The sequence below is a fragment of the Rattus norvegicus genome, chromosome 4 (assembly GCF_021556685.1).
Source record: "Rattus norvegicus strain SHRSP/BbbUtx chromosome 4, alternate assembly SHRSP_T2T, whole genome shotgun sequence".
Taxonomy (NCBI): Eukaryota; Metazoa; Chordata; class Mammalia; order Rodentia; family Muridae; genus Rattus; species Rattus norvegicus.
Genome location: NC_141537.1, coordinates 63,357,053 through 63,377,067, shown reverse-complemented (window position 1 = coordinate 63,377,067; position 20,015 = coordinate 63,357,053). Strand labels below are relative to the sequence as shown.

The 20,015-nt window shown below is 46.7% G+C and overlaps 1 protein-coding gene and 2 long non-coding RNA genes across 10 annotated transcripts in view; 1 reads left to right on the top strand and 2 right to left on the bottom strand.

Annotated features, from left to right (window-relative positions):
- Positions 1 to 2,707: 2,707 nt before the first annotated feature.
- LOC147994794 (uncharacterized) lies at positions 2,708 to 9,138 on the bottom strand. 7 transcript variants are annotated; one of them, XR_015686448.1, is made up of 5 exons: positions 8,764 to 9,129; positions 7,412 to 7,476; positions 6,445 to 6,628; positions 4,665 to 4,778; positions 2,708 to 3,732 (listed from the first exon to the last, which is right to left on the bottom strand). It is a non-coding gene; the product is annotated as an uncharacterized LOC147994794 (long non-coding RNA). The 7 variants fall into 7 exon arrangements; XR_015686451.1 differs by having other exon boundaries at positions 2,708 to 3,567; XR_015686449.1 differs by having other exon boundaries at positions 6,445 to 6,532.
- Positions 9,139 to 13,245: 4,107 nt separating this feature from the next.
- Positions 13,246 to 20,015, top strand: part of LOC147994793 (uncharacterized) — a 28,726-nt gene continuing 21,956 nt past the window's right edge. Inside the window, exons 1-2 of one of the 2 annotated variants that reach the window (XR_015686453.1) lie at positions 13,246 to 17,880; positions 19,645 to 19,985. This is a non-coding gene — a long non-coding RNA (uncharacterized LOC147994793). The remainder of the gene's footprint in view (positions 17,881 to 19,644; positions 19,986 to 20,015) is intronic. The other variant, XR_015686452.1, reaches the window with a different exon arrangement.
- Positions 16,727 to 20,015, bottom strand: part of Exoc4 (exocyst complex component 4) — a 770,091-nt gene continuing 766,802 nt past the window's right edge. The window contains 1 exon segment of the mRNA NM_053875.2: positions 16,727 to 18,948. Coding sequence (NP_446327.2) covers positions 18,711 to 18,948 — 238 coding nt within the window. The 3' untranslated portion in view covers positions 16,727 to 18,710.

Sequence of the window (20,015 nt, the reverse complement as noted above, 5' to 3'; positions counted from 1 at the left end):
TGCGTATAAGATACGTGTATGTATGAGGGAATGTGCACGTAACTCTGTGGAGTCCATTCTCTTCATCCGCTGTGGGTTCCTAGGATCAAACTCTGGGCTTGTAGAGCACTTGTACCTACTGAGCCATCTCCCGGGCCTTCTCTCCACACTTTAAGAGCATGTGTAATGCGATAGGGTTCAGTGTGCATGATTGTACATCACCATGATCTACCTCTGGAATATTTCACTGCCCTAAAGAGAAACCCATGCCCAGCCACCGGAAAGCTGAGTGAGGAAAAGGATACCCCAGGAGGTCCTGCTGATCACTGTTTGTCAAGAAGCTCTTCCAGATGCTTCTGTAAACTAAGCATTCCTTGCCCCGACTAAAGTCTCTGCTCAGTTAACCGATTTCCTCAGGTTACTGAACCAAGCAGTCTGCTGTCTTTTCCAAAGGCTTGCATATTGGGTTACATTTTGAAAATCCCAGAACTTGGTAACTTTCTGCTTGTGTCCCAGCTCAGTCAGAGGTGAGGGGTTACCAGCTGGATCTCTCCCCAGCACACCCAGTTCTGTACATGAGCAAGGCCCTCTCGATTGCCAGCTACACGTTGGAGCTTTTCAAAGCTCTCTGTGAACATTTTCTTCCCAAGATCTTCTTTTTTAAAGTTTGATCAAGCTCCCACTGGCCCCAACTGCTACTGCAGTCTCAATCTCAGTTAAAACATTCTATTCATTGTTTTTGACTCCAAAAGTTGAATGAGGTTAAATAACATCTTGTGAGCGAGGCTTTTGCAGGGAGCTGTAAGCTGCATCACCACAGTGACAACTCTATAAGATGTGCATTCTGAGGAGCTTTCAATACACATTGCCTTCCCAGTGGGTACAAAGCAACTTACTGTCTCAGCAAAACAATCTCTCTCTCTCTCTCTCTCTCTCTCTCTCTCTCTCTCTCTCTCTCTCTCTCTCTCTCTGTGTTTCATCTGTGGGTATACATATGAAGGCTAGAGATCAATGCCAAGTATCTTCCTCCATTACTCTCCATCTCTTTAAAAATATTTTATTGGTATGTATGTATGTATGTATGTATGTATGTATGTATGTATCTATGAACAAAATTCCTTGACATCCTCCTATGGAGAGGTGAGATGTATTATTACCCTATTATTTTTCATCCTTTAGAGTATAGCTGAAGTGATGCTATGCTAATTCAAGGGCTGGTCTTTATAAGGTTTTAAAAGGACTTCCATTTTGGTTTGGGTTTCTTAAGCATCCTGAGCCATTACCTAAGAAGTCCAATTCCTCCCAGGAATATGCTGGAGAGATCATGGGATATGAGATGGCATGGGGGACGGACACACACACACACACACACACACACACACACACACTCACACACACACACACAGAGAGGGGGGGGGAGGAGAACCTCTCAGTTCATTACCTTGAGATTGGTACCCACCAAGGTATTAGGTTTCTGAGAAAAACCACCTTGGGTCCATTAGACTTCTCTGGGGATCAGTTCAGTAAGTGATCCCAGTGGGTGTCACATGGGGCAGAGGATCATCCAGATGTGTCTCATTAAACAGCTGGCCATCAGAATCATGGGACATAATTGTTTTAAAACACAATGCCTTGCGTTTTGGTTTTTTTTTTTTTTTTTTTTTTGGTTCTTTTTTTTTTGGAGCTGGGGACCGAACCCAGGGCCTTGCGCTTCCTAGGCAAGCGCTCTACCACTGAGCTAAATCCCCAACCCCAATGCCTTGCGTTTTAAAGTATCCACAGTATACAGAGATACCGACTGGAACAGGGAGCCAGTGACCTGTGAGTGTGCTGTAATCACGTGCAAGGGCTCAGAGGCGGACATTTTTCTCTGCGGCTGTGTCTGGATGGAACCTCTTATAGCCATGTAACTATAGGTATATTTAAGGCCCTCTGAAGGACCAGTCTTGTGCATCATAAAACCTCGTTGGGTGTGCAAGCTGACCACATCCAAGTGGGAAACTCTCTTGTCCTCTTTGAGGTCAGCAAATCTTGTGTGTATGACAAGCAAGTCAACGGTTAGAAGGAGAATTGCAGGGACATAGATGGGGTATAGTCTAAGCGGCATAATTGCACACTACCAAATCATATACCAGAAAGGTGCTAGCTATTCCAAACTCCTCCCACAGTCGGCAAGGGCGCTTCTCTCCTGCTTCTTCTTCAGCGCAGGGCATCATCGGTGCAGCAGTAACTGTGTGTGATCTTTTGGATTATATTACCTCTCTGCAGGAGGTCAGATTGCTCATCTTTATGACCACTGTGCCTGACACAGTGTCTGGACAGAATTAGCAACACAATAAACATTATTTGAAAGAATAAAGCTCACGAAGCCCCGCTATCGCTATTCCTCGGCCCAGAGCCTGCTCAGCAAATGCCTTGGATTTGTTCTCCACCCTCCCTCTCACTTTCCACACTGTCTCTCTCCCCTGACACTGCCTCTCTCCCTCTGCATGGCTTCCTGCCTCATGAATGACACTCCACACAGTTTCTCTATCCACAAACATGGTGTGGTGCTTTGAATGAGAAATGTCCCCCACAGGCTCCTGTATTTAAACACTTTGTGGAGCTGTTTGTGGAGGTTATAGGAGTTATAGGGCATGGAGCTGAAAAAGCTGCTCCCGATCGGGGAGTCTCTCGCTCCAGTCACGGGATGGGGTTCCCCAGGAAACACGAGTAGACGGTCTTGATGTAACAGCAAGAGGTAGCTTTTATTAACGAGATCTCGAGCCGACAAGACACGCATCTCACGCAGGAGATAGAGGAGTTGACCCTGAAGCTCAAAAGTCAGGGGTTTATATAGGGAAGGCTAGGGGGTTTGGCGCGGTTACACACAATTGGCTAATTATTGGTGCGGCTATAAGTGATTGGCTCATTTAAACATGGCAGTGAGATTACAGCACAGCAGGAGAGTACGTATTGACTGGAGCCTACAGGATTTTAGAAGCTAGGGGCGTATCAGGGTTTGAAGGACATCTGGTTAAGGTGTGACTCTGAGTAAGCTGGGGAGGTGCCCTTCTGCCAAATGGTTAGAGTCAGTCCTGATAACTCGGGCTGGTTCCTGTATTCCTTTTATCTTTATGGTCTGTTAGTACTAGCGGCAGGGCGGGGCTGCCTGGACTTGCTTTTCACAGTGTTTAGCCCTGAGTTTGTGAATTTTGAAACTTACTCTTTTAACTTCATATTTTTAAACCTTAAATCTGTATAATTTTCCTTTCAGAGCCTTGTTGGGGGAAATACATCACTTGGGGGTGGGGGTCTGGCTCTGAAAATGTACAGCCTTGTCCCACTTGTAGTTTTCTCTCTTTGCTTTCTCTGTGTGGTAGGAGATGAGCTTGCTCAACTTCCTGTTCTAGCCACATGCTGCCATTATCTCTCTAACATGATAGACTCTTCCTCTTGAACCATGAACTCTTCTGTAGGGAGCGGCGCGGCAAAACAAAGATGGCGCCGACATCCAGCCCCGTCTGAATGTAAACAACTTACCCCGCATGCGCAGGCTTGTCCCCTTGCTAGGGCGGCCGTATGATAATGAGGTGATCTGGCGTCCTCCTGTGGTGAACAATATTACTGCGAATGTGCGTGGTTTTGCACCTGGCGTCAGTCTGGCTGGGGCGGTACTATGCTAATGGGAGGTTCATGCCGCGCCAATCTCTGGAGGATAAGTAGCTGGGATGACAGTGGGTGATAGTGGGGTGACTCGTGCCCCACCAATCCCTGAAAGAATATTAGCATACTGTTGTGTATATATGGCGAGCGCTTTTGCTGCTCGCGTCCCCGTATCAGCAATGAAGGTGTCCTGCAATAAAGGCTGTTGACAAGGATCCGACGGTGTTGCGTCTTCCTTGCCGGATGAGGTGGGTGCTACACTCTTCCTCTTGGTCTCTGTTAGTCATAGTATTCTCTCGAAGCAACGGAAAAGCAGGCTAACACACCCGGAGCTTCTTTTGCTCCTTGGAACATTCCCCTAGGCACCTTCTCTTATCCAACTAGTGATTACATCCTGTCTATTTGATTCCCTGTCCACCCATGAAGTATGCTCAACATAGTTGGTCACTACCGTGTACCAGTGATTGAGCTAAAATCCAAGGATTCAGAGAAGAAAGGAAAAGGCCCTACCCCCCCCCCCCCCCCCCCACAGGTAAGTTACAGAGACTGTCAGAGGGTGTTGACTTTTTTTGGCCAAACTGTGCAGATCTTGTCTGCTGAACCTGGGATCTGAGGACCTGAAAGACTGGACAGACTACAGTCTAATGCTGTAGACAGCCTTATTTCAGTTTCAGTGTGGTTTTCTACATGAATGAAACAAAGAAAGCTATCATCTAAGGAAGGTTGTTTGAGTTCAGAAAAACATGATCAGAAAAACAGGTAAATAAACACCATTACACACATACTAAATATTAGCAACCCTTTCCCAGAACTTTCTTAGGATAAACCAATGTGAACACAATTGCCTGGCATGCACGTCTGGGAAAACATGAAAGCGAGGCAGAAGGCCATATCCATATTCAGGGTACACTGACCAGATGGGGTTCCATAGCTCTATTCTGACATCCACCAAGAATATGCTTGCCTTATAAATTGAATGTCAATGTTTGTCAAAGGTTTTATAAATCACATCCAAGAACAATCCAGAGAATAAAATGCACCTGATGTAAAGGCCCTCTGCCTGTTTTCCTAGAGCCTCTCTCAGAGTTAGTTCCCCAAGGCATTGTTCAGCATGGGTCACTCTTTTGACTGTGCTCCAACAGATGGCGATAAAGCTGTGAAGGAAAAGTAAGAAGGCGTAAGATGTAGATAAGGTTTAAATAGGTGTCCAAGTAAGGACTCATTCAGAGGTGAAATCCAAATAGAGAGCCAAGATGGCGAAGGACTGGTTATGCTTTGGGATGTTTCTTAAATGTATCCACTTCTCTCCTTGTCTATGCCCGGTCTGTCTTAACCCGACCATCCCTCTCATCTTCTTGGGACCCACTTGCATTTCATTATGCGTTCTCCTACCCAGGCCATATTTCTAAGTCAAATCGCATACTCTACTCTTGCTCACAATCACTTAGTGGCTGCCCCACATTCCCCAGAGTAAAAGATTCAAATTCATTAAATAATGTCACCTATAAGCCCTTGTGTCTGTCTCCAACTTTTATATCTTCCAAGTATCCAAGTACCCCAGCTTAGAACTCAACGATGACAGACCCCCCCCAAACTTCGAGTCTGTTTTTCTCTCATTCCACAGAAAAAAATAAAGAGCCAGTGCTTTTTGTTTTTAAATTTTATTTTAAGCTGTACTTTAGAGAACATGGTACCCTTTAAAAGATCCGTTCATCCAGAAAGGGCATGCTTGTGACAGGTTAAAGCATTCTAATCAGGAAGCTAAGAGCTAATCATGCAGATGAGCGACGTTTGTATCCTAACGAAGTGGGAATGGTCATGCATTATTAATAAGCTGAGGGCTAGTGTCATGGCGTGGCTATTAATAGCACAAGCTAGATGGACCCCAGGCATGTCAGGATGAGTGCAAATCTCAGCACCTTTGGCAAGGGAACTTGTTTGCAGGAGGGGGACTTGCACTGCAGTTAGCTGAACTAGTTCACAAGATCTCTTGGTCAGACTTCCTGATTTGGAGGGGTGGGGATGTGGGCATGTGGGATCACAGTGGGTTGCAGGAGCATCAGGCCATGGAGACAAAGGGCAGCCTTGTTCTGGAGGAACCTGCCCTTGTCCTTGTTCTGTGAAGCAGGCTGGGACTGCATCCTAGAGCCTACTTTGCAAATTTGAGCAATGGTTTCCAAAGGCATGTGGAGGGATTAGTGCAAATGTATGTCCATAGCCAGTAAGGTGACAATTAGTAGATGTCCCATTTGGGGAACTAGAGGAACTGTAGGGTATGATAATAATGAGGCACCCATCAGTCCAACGTGGCAGCTCTCTGAGAGGCCAGACTCCAGAGTGATTTCCAGAACTCTCTCCTGGAGTGGGCATGGACAGTTTCTCCAGGATTGACATCTAATAAATTAGAACAGTACCAAGGAGTGTAAGATCCTAAGTGAGTATGAAGTGTGTTTGAGATAGGTTTTATGGGCTTTACCTTTATAGGTTTTATGGGCTTTACCTTTTCTTGAAAGCGATGGTGTTACCCTGCAGGGCCCTGCAAATCCCAGAACTGACAGCAGTCTAGAGCTGATCTGACTAGAAGGCTGATCCTGCTGACAGAATACTGTCTTGTTTGCTTTGGAGTAAATGTTCCAGTAGCGTGATGGTCAGAGAGCGGGGACAGACTGGAGACTTCCCAAGCTTACAGAGTATGTTGAAGGGTGACCTGTATACTTGCTTGCTAACATGTCTGTAGATTGCTGGCTTTGTAGTTTACTAGCTGCTGGCAAAGTTGCAGAGAGGGGAGGGGAGGAGAGGAGAGGGATTTCTTCCACTTACTCTCAAGGCAGAGGTGCAGGTGCGGTGCTGATGCTGAGCTAGCTGAGGATGCTGCAATTCCATAGGACAGTTCTTCCTGGAGGCTTAGCTATGGAACAAATCAGATGCTTACTTCCCCTCTGAACTCTGAGTGAGGTCAGGGGCAGTGAGTGGCCATCTTGAGTGTCTGCTGGACAGGGTCTCTCTGCATCCAGAAACCACGGATGGAAGAAATACAAGACCATTTTGATCGTTCATACAAGTGCAATTCCCTAACGTCTATCACGCCTGCGCAGACGCCTGTCTGCTGAATCACAAAGGAGCCAGCCATAGCCCTTTTGGTTCGAAAGGGCCTACCATTGGGAACTTTCTTATAGCTGGCCGAGTTAGCAGCCCTTTGGCTAACATCCTCTCACTCATATGTGGTGAGTATAGCTCTGTTTAAATTTCAGTAACATCTACTTTCACCGGGACAGCAGAGAAGGAAGTCGCACACAGCTGTTGGGGAGCAGGGTAGAAAACAGGAAGATGGAGTTTTCTCCCAGTACTTTCAAGGTTGATGAATGAGATCTGGGTTTCAGAGGATAAAAATCTCAATTCTGAGGAATTGGTATTGCATGGTGAGTAATGGAGACATGTAATACAGAAAGGGGGCTGGTTCCGCCAGATTAGAGGGTAGGGTAGAGATGTATGGCCTCCTGTTGGGGCCTTCAGGCCTCAGCTGCAGTTACTCATTATAGATAGCAAAAATTTAAAATTATATATTGGATTTTTATAGGAGATTTCTTATGCATAATTCAAATGCCGACCTCAGACCTATGTATATGGGCCTACAAACACTAAGGGAGCTAAATACAAAACAAAGAAGCAGAGAAAGAAAAGAGGTGTTAACGGAGGAGATCCAGCATCAGTGTTTGTGATGGTCAATTGAAAGGCCCAGGTAGCCAATAAACATTGTTTCTGTGTCCATCTGGAGATGAATACTGACCAGTTCACCGCACAGAGATTCACCATCACGGTTTCCGGAGGGCGCCGCCCAATCTGTTGTTCTTTCTGAGAATAAAAAGGGGCTGTGAGGGTGAATTCTCTATCCAATCTTCTCCTGCTCTTAGGCCATGAGCTCCGGGCTGTTTTTTCTTTTTTTCTCCATGGCTTAAGTCAGACCCCGCCACCCTTGCCTGGGCAGCGCAGCACTGATTCCGTGGTTCTCAGGTATTCACATTTGAGCCAGTTCCTACAAGAATCTCTCTCTCTCTCCGTCCCTCCTCTCTCCCTCTTTCCCTCTCTCCCCCCTCTTCTCTCCCTCTCTCCCTCTCTCCCTTTTCCTCTCCCCCCAACCCTCCACTCATTTTTTTTTATGCATGTTTTTTGTTTAGTGTAGGCTGTTCTGGAAGATGTTCTGTAGCCCAGGCTAGACTTGAATTTGTGATTCCCCTTCTATCTCAGCCTCCTGAGTGCTGGGATTACAAGCATGAGCCACTATGCTTGGTTTTCATCTTTGTCTGTTTTCAACTATTTGCCTTTCTGCTTCCTACCTTGTGGCAATGGGGCAAGATGACCTTTGCCAGATGTCAGCCACCTGCTTTTGAACTGCTCAGCTACCCAAATAGTGAGAAACACATTATTTAAAAAAATCTTTTTTATGAATTTCATGTCATGTACCCTAATCCCTATCATGTTCACTAATCCCACTCATCTCCCTTCCCCTAGATATCTCTGTGTGTGTGTGTGTGTGTGTGTGTGTGTGTGAGCTCGAGTGTTTGGTAATCATTTGCTGAAAGTAGCCAACAGATTGAAAGCAAACTTAAGCAGAACAAATACATACCATAAATATTGGGAACAGCATGTAGATATAGGTTGGTAACATCTGGATGGGGTTTTTGACTGACATCTGGGTTAATAAAGTCATTCCCCCCCTTATTAAACTGTTTAAAATCTTTATAGAAAAGACTTTCTTATTCCTTTCCATTACTGCATTTTTGTGCTGTTCAGTAGACACACAGCAAAGTCCTTCTTAGGGACAGACAACAGACAGACAGAAAGGCCACAGAGGGTGGGAGAAGACACAGGGAGAGAAGTGGAGAATCCCGATATGGGTTCCATCTTCGTCTAATTCACGACGTTATGAGGAAGTCTCTTTTTATTCCTCTGACCCGGACTTAGAATCAAAGGCACTGACTCTTCTCCTGACACAGTCTGAGGTTGCTTGGGGGTTGCTCTGGAAGTCTAGGTGCCCTGAGCTCACTTCTAGTGCGAAGTTAACAAGCTTCTTTCCTCCGGGCAGGGAAGGGGAGGGGCAAGGAGGGGAAGAGGGAGGGGAGCAGGGCGGAGAGAGTTTACCTTCATTTGGAGAACTTCTCTCAGCATGATATTTTGATGAAAGGTTTGGGCCAAGAGGAAAGGCCCTTGACTTTCTAGTAGCAGAAAGGAAAAAGAGGTCTCATCTGTGAAGGAGAGAAGGAAGAGCTAACCAGTGAGGAGTGCTGATTCCTGATGCTGAGAAAGCTGGCAGGAGGCTGTGGAAGCCATGTTCTTCTGTCTGGGCCTGGCTCACCAGCAGAGCCTGTGGAGGCTGAACCCTGGGACCTGGAGGTTGCAGATGACACTGGGGACACTAGAGAGGACCTCCAGCATCACAGGGCAGGGCGACAGATGAGGAGGCGTTGATGACGTTGTCTTCATCTTTCTTGATCATCTGCTGCACCTGGGTGTTGTGACCACAGGAAGGAGAGAAAGCCTCCCAGGCTGCGTGGGGGTTGGGGTTGGGGGGTGGGGGGTGGGTAGGGGGTGGGGGTGGGGAAGCCACAGAGACTTCTCTTGGATTTCTGCTGACAATGCTAAGTAGGAGCCCAGAGCACGGAGATAAATCTGATTTAGGGAAATTAAAAATACCAAAGAATGTGAAATTTTTTTTCCCATCCTAATTTCACAGAGCAATTTGAGAACTTGTTAGCAGTCCCAATCAGACTTTCCTCAGCATAGATGGGACAAGTAACCCAGACTCTATGCCCAGGTAGGAGGCCATTCAACCTGCCAAGGCCTGGTCCCTCCAGGGCAGTGAAGCCCAGAGAATTAATGAGATCCTGGAAATACAATGGCTGGTGATGATGTGCCAACTCTCACTAACAAATTAGAGGAGGAAGATGCAAGGAATCAGTCCCCTAAGGCACTCGTCCTGTCTGGAGGAAGGGTGGGTTGAAGCGAATACATAACAAAAGTTAGAATGTTCTGTGGGTCTTCCCGTTGTCTGGCGGCTTCAGGCATGGAGACACAAGAGGGGTTTGAGGGCCCTCTGCCTTTTTAACTGGGAGTAGCTGTATTCCTTTTTTTCATCTTTATTAACTTGAGTATTTCTTATTTACATTTTGATTGTTATTCCCCTTCCCGGTTTCTGGACCAACATCCCCTAACCCCTCTCCCTCCCCTTCTCTATGGGTGTTCCCCTCCCCATCCTCCCCCCATTACCACCCTCTCCGCCAACAATCATGTTCACTGGGGGTTCAGTCTTGGCAGGACCAAGAGCTTCCCCTTCCACTGGTGCTCTTACTAGGCTATTCATTGCTACCTATGAGGTTGGAGCTCAGGGTCAGTCCATGTATAGTCTTTAGGTAGTGGCTTAGTCCCTGGAAGCTCTGGTTGGTTGGCATTGTTGTTCATATGGGGTCTTGAGCCCCTACAAGCTCTTTCAGTCTTCTCTAAGATTCCTTCAATGAGGGTCCCATTCTCAGTTCAGTGGTTTAATGATGGGATTCGTCTATGTATTTGCCGTATTCTGGGTGTGTCTCTCAGGAGAGATCTACATCCGGTTCCTGTTGACCTGAGTAGCTGTATTCTTGAGCCAAGAGTACAAAAGAGCAAGTCTTCTCAGTTGTGTCCAATGTCCAAGGCTTCTCAAAGAAAATAACACAGTAGTAACAATACTGTTGCATTTTCTCTGTCTGTCTCGTACACGCACTCACTCAGTCTTTCTAAATATGTATCTATTACATGTCTGGCAGCAGACACTTCATATGCTTTGTACAGCATTGCTGACAAGGAGTGCACCATCCCATGTGTACCAGCTACACTCCAGAATAGCATGTACCAAAGTTCAAGCTGTGGAAATAGGTTCTTGGGTTCACTTGGGCATGGGTGTGGGCTTCCTAACAGGAGTGTGGGTGACTCAAAAGCAGCTGGGCCAGTTCAGCCTAACATGAAGGATGACTTCCCCACAGCTGCCCAGGGCGGCACCTCCCGCTTCGGTTAACATCTGTACACTAAATACTCTACCACCGCCAAAGACCATGAGGCCACACGCAATTAGGGCAGAATTACGCACAGTACACAGAGCTATAGGAAGGAGTGGCTGGACTCTCCTGGGATGGATGGTCCAATGATGGTCCAGCCCTTCCTTCTGAGGGAACCTCAACTCAACAGACTTGGTCTCAGGAGTCTCTTCTTGCAAGTAGTCACAACCGTTCTGATGAAGTTGTTCCTGCTAAGCCGGAGGCTAGTGCACTACAGCAGCCCTACAGAAACAGGATGGAGCAAGCCCCAGAACTGTTCTGCTCCCCCTCTTCTGGCAGAGGCCTCGTGCCTTATAAACCGAAATTACATTTGCATGTTTTCATGTGCCTTTGATACAGACGCTGAAGCCAAGCAGTCCTTCCTGGGCCGACCGAAGTTGTTTTTCTCCCCTGTACAGGCTAAGGTGACAGTCTGAGCCACCTTTTCTAGACTCTGAGCCTCCAGATTATAGAACCATGACTATATAACTATATAACTCCAGATTATAGAACCATGGTCTCTGCTGCCTTTGGAGGGAGTGTGAGTCATTTTCATCAGCCACGTCGGCCTCTGGTCTTTTGGAGTTTTGCATTTCTCAGAGTTTTATTTATTTTTATTTTTTGGTAGATAGACTGGGCCCATGTTATTCATAGACAGCTAGGTCCAGAGAGAGGCAGAGACGGGGGAAAGGGCTTCTCAAATTAAGCCCAGTAGTGCCTTACTCTGGGGGCCGTAGAGGTGACGGAGGAACTTGAAGAACCAGATTGACAGAGAATATCACCGGAGCTCAGAGTGGTGAAGTGTCCCTTCTTTGTCACACTAGACAGAGTATTGGCTGAGAATAGTGAAGGTGAGAGGGACTCCTGGTTTGAACCTTGGGAGCATGCAGTGCAAGGCCTGTTGTTGGGTCTCAGGCACAATCCTTGGTCTAAGCCTCTGTGTTCTCAGTGAAGTGGGCATGATATTATCTCTCACAGGGTTACTGTAGAGATTTAAGGATTTAGCCCATATCAGACACATTACATCTTCAAGAAATATTGTCTCCCATAATGCACTAGTAATCAATCACAAAATAAAGCAACAATAAGAGGCCATCTAGAAATGGTTTCCCGACCTGTCACAGTAAATAAATCCTTGTGATAGAAACTTGCTTTTCCAGTGTGGCATCCTGGAACATCTATGCTGAGTCAGCAGGAGTCTAAGGCCACCTTTCTACAAGGGATCATGGATAATGAGAACGAGTGCCGGCCTTCAACTTCTTTTCCTTCCAGTTGTTTATGCATACACAAGCTGTATATACATTTGCAGATTCATATGTGGTTTTACAGGTCATTGAATTCTTGAGAGCCCAGGGACTCCTGCTCCAGGTGTTTGAACAGCCTGGCAGTATTTTCCACCGTAGATGAGTCTTTGGCCAGGTACGTCCCCACAACACCTCAGGTCGCATGCATTTCTTTCCCCCTCACGCCTCATCCTGTTCACAAAAAGTCCTTTCTGCTGTTTGCACCTTAGTTCATTTTGAGAGAGATTTCTAGCTCAGCTCCAGCGACTCTCGCAACTCATTACACTCTGGGTGATTAGCTCCATCTCATTACCCCAGCTCGGTTGGAATAGGATTACTCGTTTCCAGGTGTGGACCTAGGCGTGCATCCTTCTACACCTCTTCAAAATTCCAGGCAGGCCTTCTGCCGCAGCCCGAGCAGGGCAACCACTTCTAGCTGAGCACAGTTCATTACCACGTCCGTGTCAGGAAAAGAACTCCGTGGTCTCCCACATCTGGTCACATGCTTATTAATTATGTACTTCTTATAACAACTGTGTCTAATTAGGACAGAGTTGAGACCTCCGCGGAGCCTAGCGATTCTTTGTTTCCTGTTCTCGGTACCTCATTACCCTCCCTCCATATTATGCCCAATTTGTTTTACATCCATGCCACATTAAGACAATTGCTCTCAGGTGTGTATTACAACGCACACTCTGCTTTTCAACCCAAACTTTCTTGACCAGAACATTCCTTGTTTCCATAGCTTGTGGGAGGCTAGCCAGTTTTCAGTCTCTGCTCGCATTTGTCCTAGATGGAGTGAATCCAGCTTGGACTTGCTGAGTCCTGGGGCTGGACTCTGGTCTGCTTCATTCTTTGTCAGTCTGTCTTTGTGCCCTGGTCCCAGGGAGGCAGCCATTGCCATGTCTCAGAGCAAGAACCTTGACTGTAAAGGCCCTGGTCCATTCCGAGAGCCTGTGAGGCAGGAATTCATTCGTTCTGTCAGGAACTGGTGAGGCGTGAGCTGCCCAGCTAAGATGGCAAGTGAAGGCATATAGCAAGTGGCACTTCTGAGCGTCTAAAACATGGCATAGCTCACTACTGAGTAGCAGGGAGTCAGGTGGAAGATTTTAGACCTCAATCCTATGCAATGGCATCCCGAATGAAAGGTTAGAGACCTGAGGGGGGGCTGTGGACTTTGGCAAATATAAGATCCCAGTGTTTTAAGAAGGCAATGAAAACACCAGACCACACCGGAAGGACAATCGTGTGCTTGCCACTGCAGAGATCCCATGTCACCTGAGCTGTAACACAATCCTATCTTTCTGCCTGCCTGCCTGATTCCCTCAGTGCTAAGAAATCATGGATACAAGTTGTCAGTAAGAGATATCAGAAGTTGGTTGCCAGTTTGACTTCTCTGTGTTGAAGCTTTCTTTCACAAGCTATTTGAAACATATAGTAGTGACTCTCAGGCAAGAGGACAGTCCTGAAGAGGGCCTGGGACTTCAGTGAGTGAAGTATCTCCAGGAAGGGTCCAACTACTGAGTCTGATGTGGAACACTCCTGGATAAAGTTGTCTTTGAGAACTTGAAAACAATTCTGGGCCAAGAGGCAGTGTGAAGGATCCTTGTGGATCTCAGGATGTTATTAGCTGCAGACTGGACAAGGAGATTAAAGCACCCATTGTGAGGCCAAGGAAAAACAGGAAGTGTGCTGGATGCCTTGGGAGAATCTGAATACGACAGGCAATTTAATGAGTGCTTAGTGGGTGAAGGACCTGGGACAAAGCACTGCCCGAGGTCCCAAGAACAAGGCTTGTTGATACATCAGGGCCAGCCTGTTAGATTGGTGCTTTTTCAGGGAAGTTATTCTAAGCACGATGAGGTTGGGAGTCTTTGGGTGGTTTCTACAGTGGGCCTAGAGGGCAGACTACCTGTGGTGTGGGGTTGTGGGTGTGGGGTTGTGGTGAGGACGAAATGGGAAGACAGGTCAGGTGCTGTAGAGCAGGTGACAGTGGTAAGAGGTACTTGCTGGGAACACTTCAGCTTGTGGAGTTACCTGGTAGCAAGGTGGGTGACAATCTCAGCCGTCCTTCATGGTTATGCTATTGTCCATCTCAGGGCCTTTCCTGATCCAGGGGGCTGGTTCCAGATCCCATCCATGTACATCCAAGAGTATGGACATATTCTGCATTTACTTTAAAAAAATGATGTTATTTTATGTATGTGTGTGTGTGTGTGTGTGTGTGCGTGCATGCATCATGCATGTGGAAGCCTGCAGAAGCCAGACAGGGTGTTGAATGCCTGGAACTGGAGTTGCAAGCAGTCATGGTAAGCCGCATGCCTGGCACTCCAAAACAGCAAGACCTCTTAACCACTGGACTTTAGGTTTTGCATTTAAAAATAAATATTTTCCTTCTTTGCTAAGGTGTATTATTCCTTCTGTCACTAACATTTCTAAATATTTATTGCATATATTAATTGCACATGGAGAGTTTTTCATATACATGTATGGACACTGAGCATTTTTCCTCCAGAATCCTTTAAACCCACCCCACCCCCATTAGTATCCTTTGTCCCTTGGGATGATTTTGCTTCTATTCCCATGTCATATATACATACATAGCTATATATAGCTATATAAGATCTAGAAAATACATACATGAACTCTCAACAATATTATGGCTGCCTGCATGAGACCTGCCTGTTGCCAACAGTAGTTGACATGCCTACAAAGGCTTGTCTGAGACTGGCTTAATCTGCTTACTATAACGCTCTGCAGTTGCACCAGCTTTCCTGCAGATGACAGCTTGTTCTTTGTAGGGGGAGGACACACCTTCCTGCATCTACTGCAGCAGTTCCTTTACACAGCCCTCAGTTGTTGGGTACCTGGGCTGGTCCCATACTTAGCTGTTGTGGACGGCGCTGCAGTAAACACGGCTGTGGGAGTACCTCCGTGATCTGTGCTTGAGCGGGGTGGCTGCCTCCTGCGGTACATCTATTTCCATTTTGAATTTCTAACAGTTTTACTTTTTTGAGAATTTCATGAAGGAGCACTCCTCCCATGTTCCTTCTCCTCCCCTTCTGGAACCCAGGACCTCTTCTGTGATTATCACTGTTACGCATAGTCCCTAATGTGCCTGTTTGGTTCTGTCTGAATGAACGTTTAGGGCTGACCACTCGTGACTGAATAACTTACAAAGAGGCTTGTCCCTGGAGACTGAGTCTCCCTCTCTTAGCGGCCACTGACTGTTGGTATTATATAGTCTTTGCACGCAGCCATAGTTTGAGTTCTTGGGGATAACATCCCTCATATCTAGAAGACATCACCTTGTAGCCCCACTCTGGTCCTCTAACTCTTGCAGCTTTCCTGCTTCCTCTTCTGTGATGTTCCCCAAGTCTTAGGTATAGAGGCTGTCATGTAGCTAACCCAGGGGGGAACCTTGTGGGCACATGGTCACAGTATCTGCATTTTGACCAGTTATGAGTCTATGTGGCAGCTCTGTCTGCTTCAGAAAGGAAGGTTCTTGATGAGGGAGGAGAGCTACATTTGGGAAAGCCTGTGGATACAGCTCCAGAGTGTGGAAAGGAGGTGTAGGGCAAGGGACCAGGCACAGAATCACTCACCTGTTTTTACTATTTTGAGGAGTCTTACAGCAATCTCAAAGTGGATGGACAGTTTACATCCCCACCAGCAGTATAAGGGTTTCCTGCAGCCCACATCCTCATCAACATCTGTTGTTATTTGCTTAAGAAGTACTTCTGTTCAATGTTTGGTAGAGTCTAGAAGAGGAGCCAATGGCTGGCTATGTGGACTAGCTATGGGTCCATCTCATTTGCCCCACACGTCTCCTGCTGAGGCCCATTGGTATTCTTTTTTACTCTCAACAGCACGTTCTAGGGAATGGTTGCCATGGTAGAATACAGCTCTGGTGGCTATATGAATGGCTGGGCTCTCTGTACTTATTCTAGTTCTTTCTAGTAATGATTGTGAATGACACAGGATCCTTCTCACAAAACATTACCAAAGTCGGGCCATACCCTGTAGACACCGTCAGTGTCCCCTGCCTGGTGGCAGATTCTAAGGTGGCTATACCAATCCATTGCTTCCACTCAACCTGCTACTAAATGTGTCACTGGCTTTGACCATTTGGAGAATAAACCTCAATGAATTTCCAAAGGCTTGTGCTTGAATGCCCTGGCAAAGGCCCCTATGACCTTTTTCTGTGTAGAACTGGCATTTCTGGTCTGTCACTGTTGTGGCAAAGCAGAGATCCAGTCTCACACATGCTCAGAACCACCCTGACCACTCAGAACCCATGGGGAGGAAAAGGGAAGACAAAGGTCTAAGCTGGGAGGCCACAGACATTACAGGGACATTTCTAAACCAACGTGGTCCGCTCTAACAGCTCTCTGCCTGCTCCTGCCATCCCTGCTTCTTGGGGGTACTTCAAAGAACCTTGTTTGAGGCAGTGTTCTTCTCCACCGTCGGCCCCGTCAGGGTTCTAAACTACACAGCTGCATAGCCCTCCTTCCTCTCGGAGATGCCGGAAGGCCATCCTTTAGCTATCAGATGGCTCCTTGCCTCACTGCCCAGCTCAGGTCTCCAGCTCTGAGGTGGGTATAAACTTGTTGGGTTTCAAGTTCAGTTCCTAAATGCTAGATAGAAGGGTGTCCTCTGTCTCTGTATCTGGCCAAAGCGTAGCAGCACTTGCCACACATTAGGGTCTTGGAAACTTTTGCTGAATAAAAAACATGAGAAAAACAACATACGATGTTTAAGCTTCTCAAACAGTTTTTAATTTTTGGTTATTCCCATCCAGACCAAAGTTGTTAGAAGCAGGTGTGAAAATCCCCTCCCTTGGGGTCTGACAGTGACCTTGAGTGGCCAATCCTCTGGCTCGTCTTCCCTTGTGTGTTCAAGATGCATCCTTGTTGATCAACGGGTTGCTTCCTAAGACCTATGAACTTTGAGTAGCAAGAGGACTTGAGGGCTCGGGGCAGTGTAAGATCCACAGGGCTGGGAGCACTGCAGACATCCATGTCAGGAAAGGACAATTAAAAAAAAAAAAGAAGGCTTAGCAGCTGGGTGGGCTGGTGCATACCTTTAATCCCAAGGGGATCTCTGAGTTCAAGGCCAGGCCAGTCTGGTCTACAGAGTGAGTTCGGGACAGCCAGGGATACATAGAGAAATCCTGTCTTGAAAAATCAAAACCAACAAGCAGAAAAAGAGGCCTCAGTGGCAACCGCATGGGAAAAAATGTCCCATCTTCCCTGCTGTCAGCTAAGCAGACCTGAGCTGCATGGCTTTATAGAAAATATTTGTATTGCTTTAGTCCTCTCTGAATTTTTCAGTAGTTTCAATGTTTATTATAATACTAATTGATTTACTTTTTCATCGTCGATTTTTTAAAAAATTTATTTTTATTTTTGTGTGTCTGTGTACCTGGTGTGTGTGTGTGTGTGTGTGTGTGTGTGTGTGTGTGTGTGTGTGTGTGTGTTGGTTTTGGTCAGTGTTTTTCACAGCGATAGCAACCAAGTCGGGTAGGCCTTGTCTGTGAGGAGTTAGTATCTGAGCTATATGAACTGAGGTTGGAAGGCCCACTCTGACTGTGGGGGAGCCACTCAGTGGGCCAAGACCCTGGACTGCACGAAAAGGAGGAAGCTGGCTGCCCACAGCACCCACCGCTCCGTGCTTCTTGAGTGCAGATGCAGTGTGATTGCTGCCTCAGGCTCCTGCTGTCACCCTCCCTGCTCTGATGGGCTATACCTTGTGAGTGTTAGCCAAATAAACCTTCTTTTCTTGAGGTGCTTGTGTCGAGGAGTGTTTTGTCACAGCAGCAAGCCAAGTCACTAAGACATATGCATGGGAACATGAGGATGCCCCTTACAATGTACCCTGGATGATGTGTGAGATGGAGTTCTCCGACGGTAAGTCACCTTTCTCCCTACTAGGTTCAGCAACGGTTTTATGATGATTCTTTTTGTTTTTTACTCTTTGTTTATGAGTATTTTTGCCTGCATGTATGACTGTGCACTGCATGCATGTAGTACTCAGTATTCCTGGAGCCTGAAGAGGGCTTCAGGTCAGATAGAGCTGAAATTACAGAGGTTTATGAGCCTCTGTGTGCAGGTGTTGAGACTTGAACCCTGGTCCTCTAGAAGGACAGCCAGTTCTCTTAACTGGTTTTAATACAGAAGGAATAAAATAAAAAGGTTGTAAAACCAATCAGCAGCCTGCGAGCAGTCCTGGTATAGGTGCAATCTGTCCCAGGGTTGGGATAAAGGACTGCTATCCCCAGCCTTAAAGAGATCTGTTTTGGATTGGGAAGCCAGCTGAGAAGCGCTTTGATTTTGGCAATGCAGACAAAGCAATGTGCACATACTTATTACACTGAATTATAAACTGACAAGGCTAAGACAAGAGAAAGCCCACTGCTCATGCCACAGGCCTTACTTGGCATTTCAGGATGGTTCTAAAACTTAAGTGGCAGTTGGCTTTCCTTCATTCCTTTCTGAGTCCAGCAACTTGACATGGTCTCCTCCCTGTCCCACCCTCATCCCTTGGGAATAGACTAAAGTAGTTATTAGGCAAAACATTCTGTCCTGCAAACTTTCTTAGCATTCATATAGAAAAGCAAAACTAAGAGAAAATAATCCACCATCTACCCACTAAGCATCAGGGTGGACAAAGCACAGCCAGCTCAGGCTGAGGAGCTAGAGCCTGTGTCTGTGCACACCGTGAACCCACCCACACCCCATCACACAGTGGTTATTTTCTTGTCCTTGGTGGCTTGCTTGATGGCAGCCTGCTCACAGATGATCTCCTTGAGTCTCTGCAGCCTGGTGTTCTGGGTGGTCTGGTCCCCCACGCCAGTCTGGCTTCGGTGCAGCAGGGTCAGGGCATGGATGTACTCTAGCTCTGTGTATTTCACACCCTGGTCCACCACCAGGTTCAGGAGCTCATCAGCAGTGTTGTACAGCATCTCGTAGTACTGTCTGGGGGAGCAAGACGGAGCGAGTTCAGTGTTTCCTCCCTCATTATTTGCACATCCTGTTATTGGCATGTCAGTGTGTTCACTTATCTCACAAACAGTTATGATTATGTAGAAGGCAGGCTCTGTCCCACCCAACCTCTCTCTATATACGTATGTAGGGGAGGCTAGGTCCAGCCCCTGCGTGCTCTTTGCTTGGTGGTTCAGTCTTTGGGAGCCCCGAAGGGCCCAGGTTAGTTGTCTCTGTTGTCTTCCTGTGGAGTTCCCATCCCCTCTGGGCTCCTCAATTTTTCCCCTACTCTTCCACAAGACTTCACCAACTCCATCTAAAGTTTGACTGTGGGTCTCTGCATCTGTTTTGGTCAGCTGCTGGGTAGAGCCTCTCAGAGGAGAGTTATGCTAGGCTCCTGTCTGCAAGCATAGCAGAGTAGTTCATATAGAGCTCCTGGGGGTCAGGAGGAGTGTGGAGTTTGGGAGTCTTGCACCCTGGACTATACATGTCAGAGGTTTCAAGCCAAGGTCTTTGGGAGGAGAGTAACTACTAAACCACTCCCACCTCTAGGATGCCCTGGACCTAGAAGCAGAGGCTACTACAGTGGTGGTAAATGGCTTATGGTACTTTTCACTGAGATTAAGCAAAAAGAATTGGAGTTCTTTGCATTATGACATTGATATTTTCATCATTTATCTTAAAAAGCAGCACTGAGCCCATCAACCCAGATGAAACTGGATTTCTTTTGAGAAGTCTGATGAATTGTTTCCTGGGAGACTGGCTGGTTTTCTACAGAGACTGCCATTCCTCGATGGGAGTAAACAAGACAAAGATGTCTGGAACTCTAGCCCTGGATCTTCCGTGGTGATGAGTGACATAGGGAACGGGATTTAAGTACTTAATGTTCCAATATCCTCTGTGCATTGACGACTTTTATAAACCCCCAAATGACATTCTGAAGGCAACAAGGGAGACTACCGGGGTTCTCAAGAGCCTCAGATGACAGTGCACCAGAATTGCAAAGCTGAGTTATTAAACAAAATTGACAGGTAACTGATGGCATATTTTCTATAGTTAGG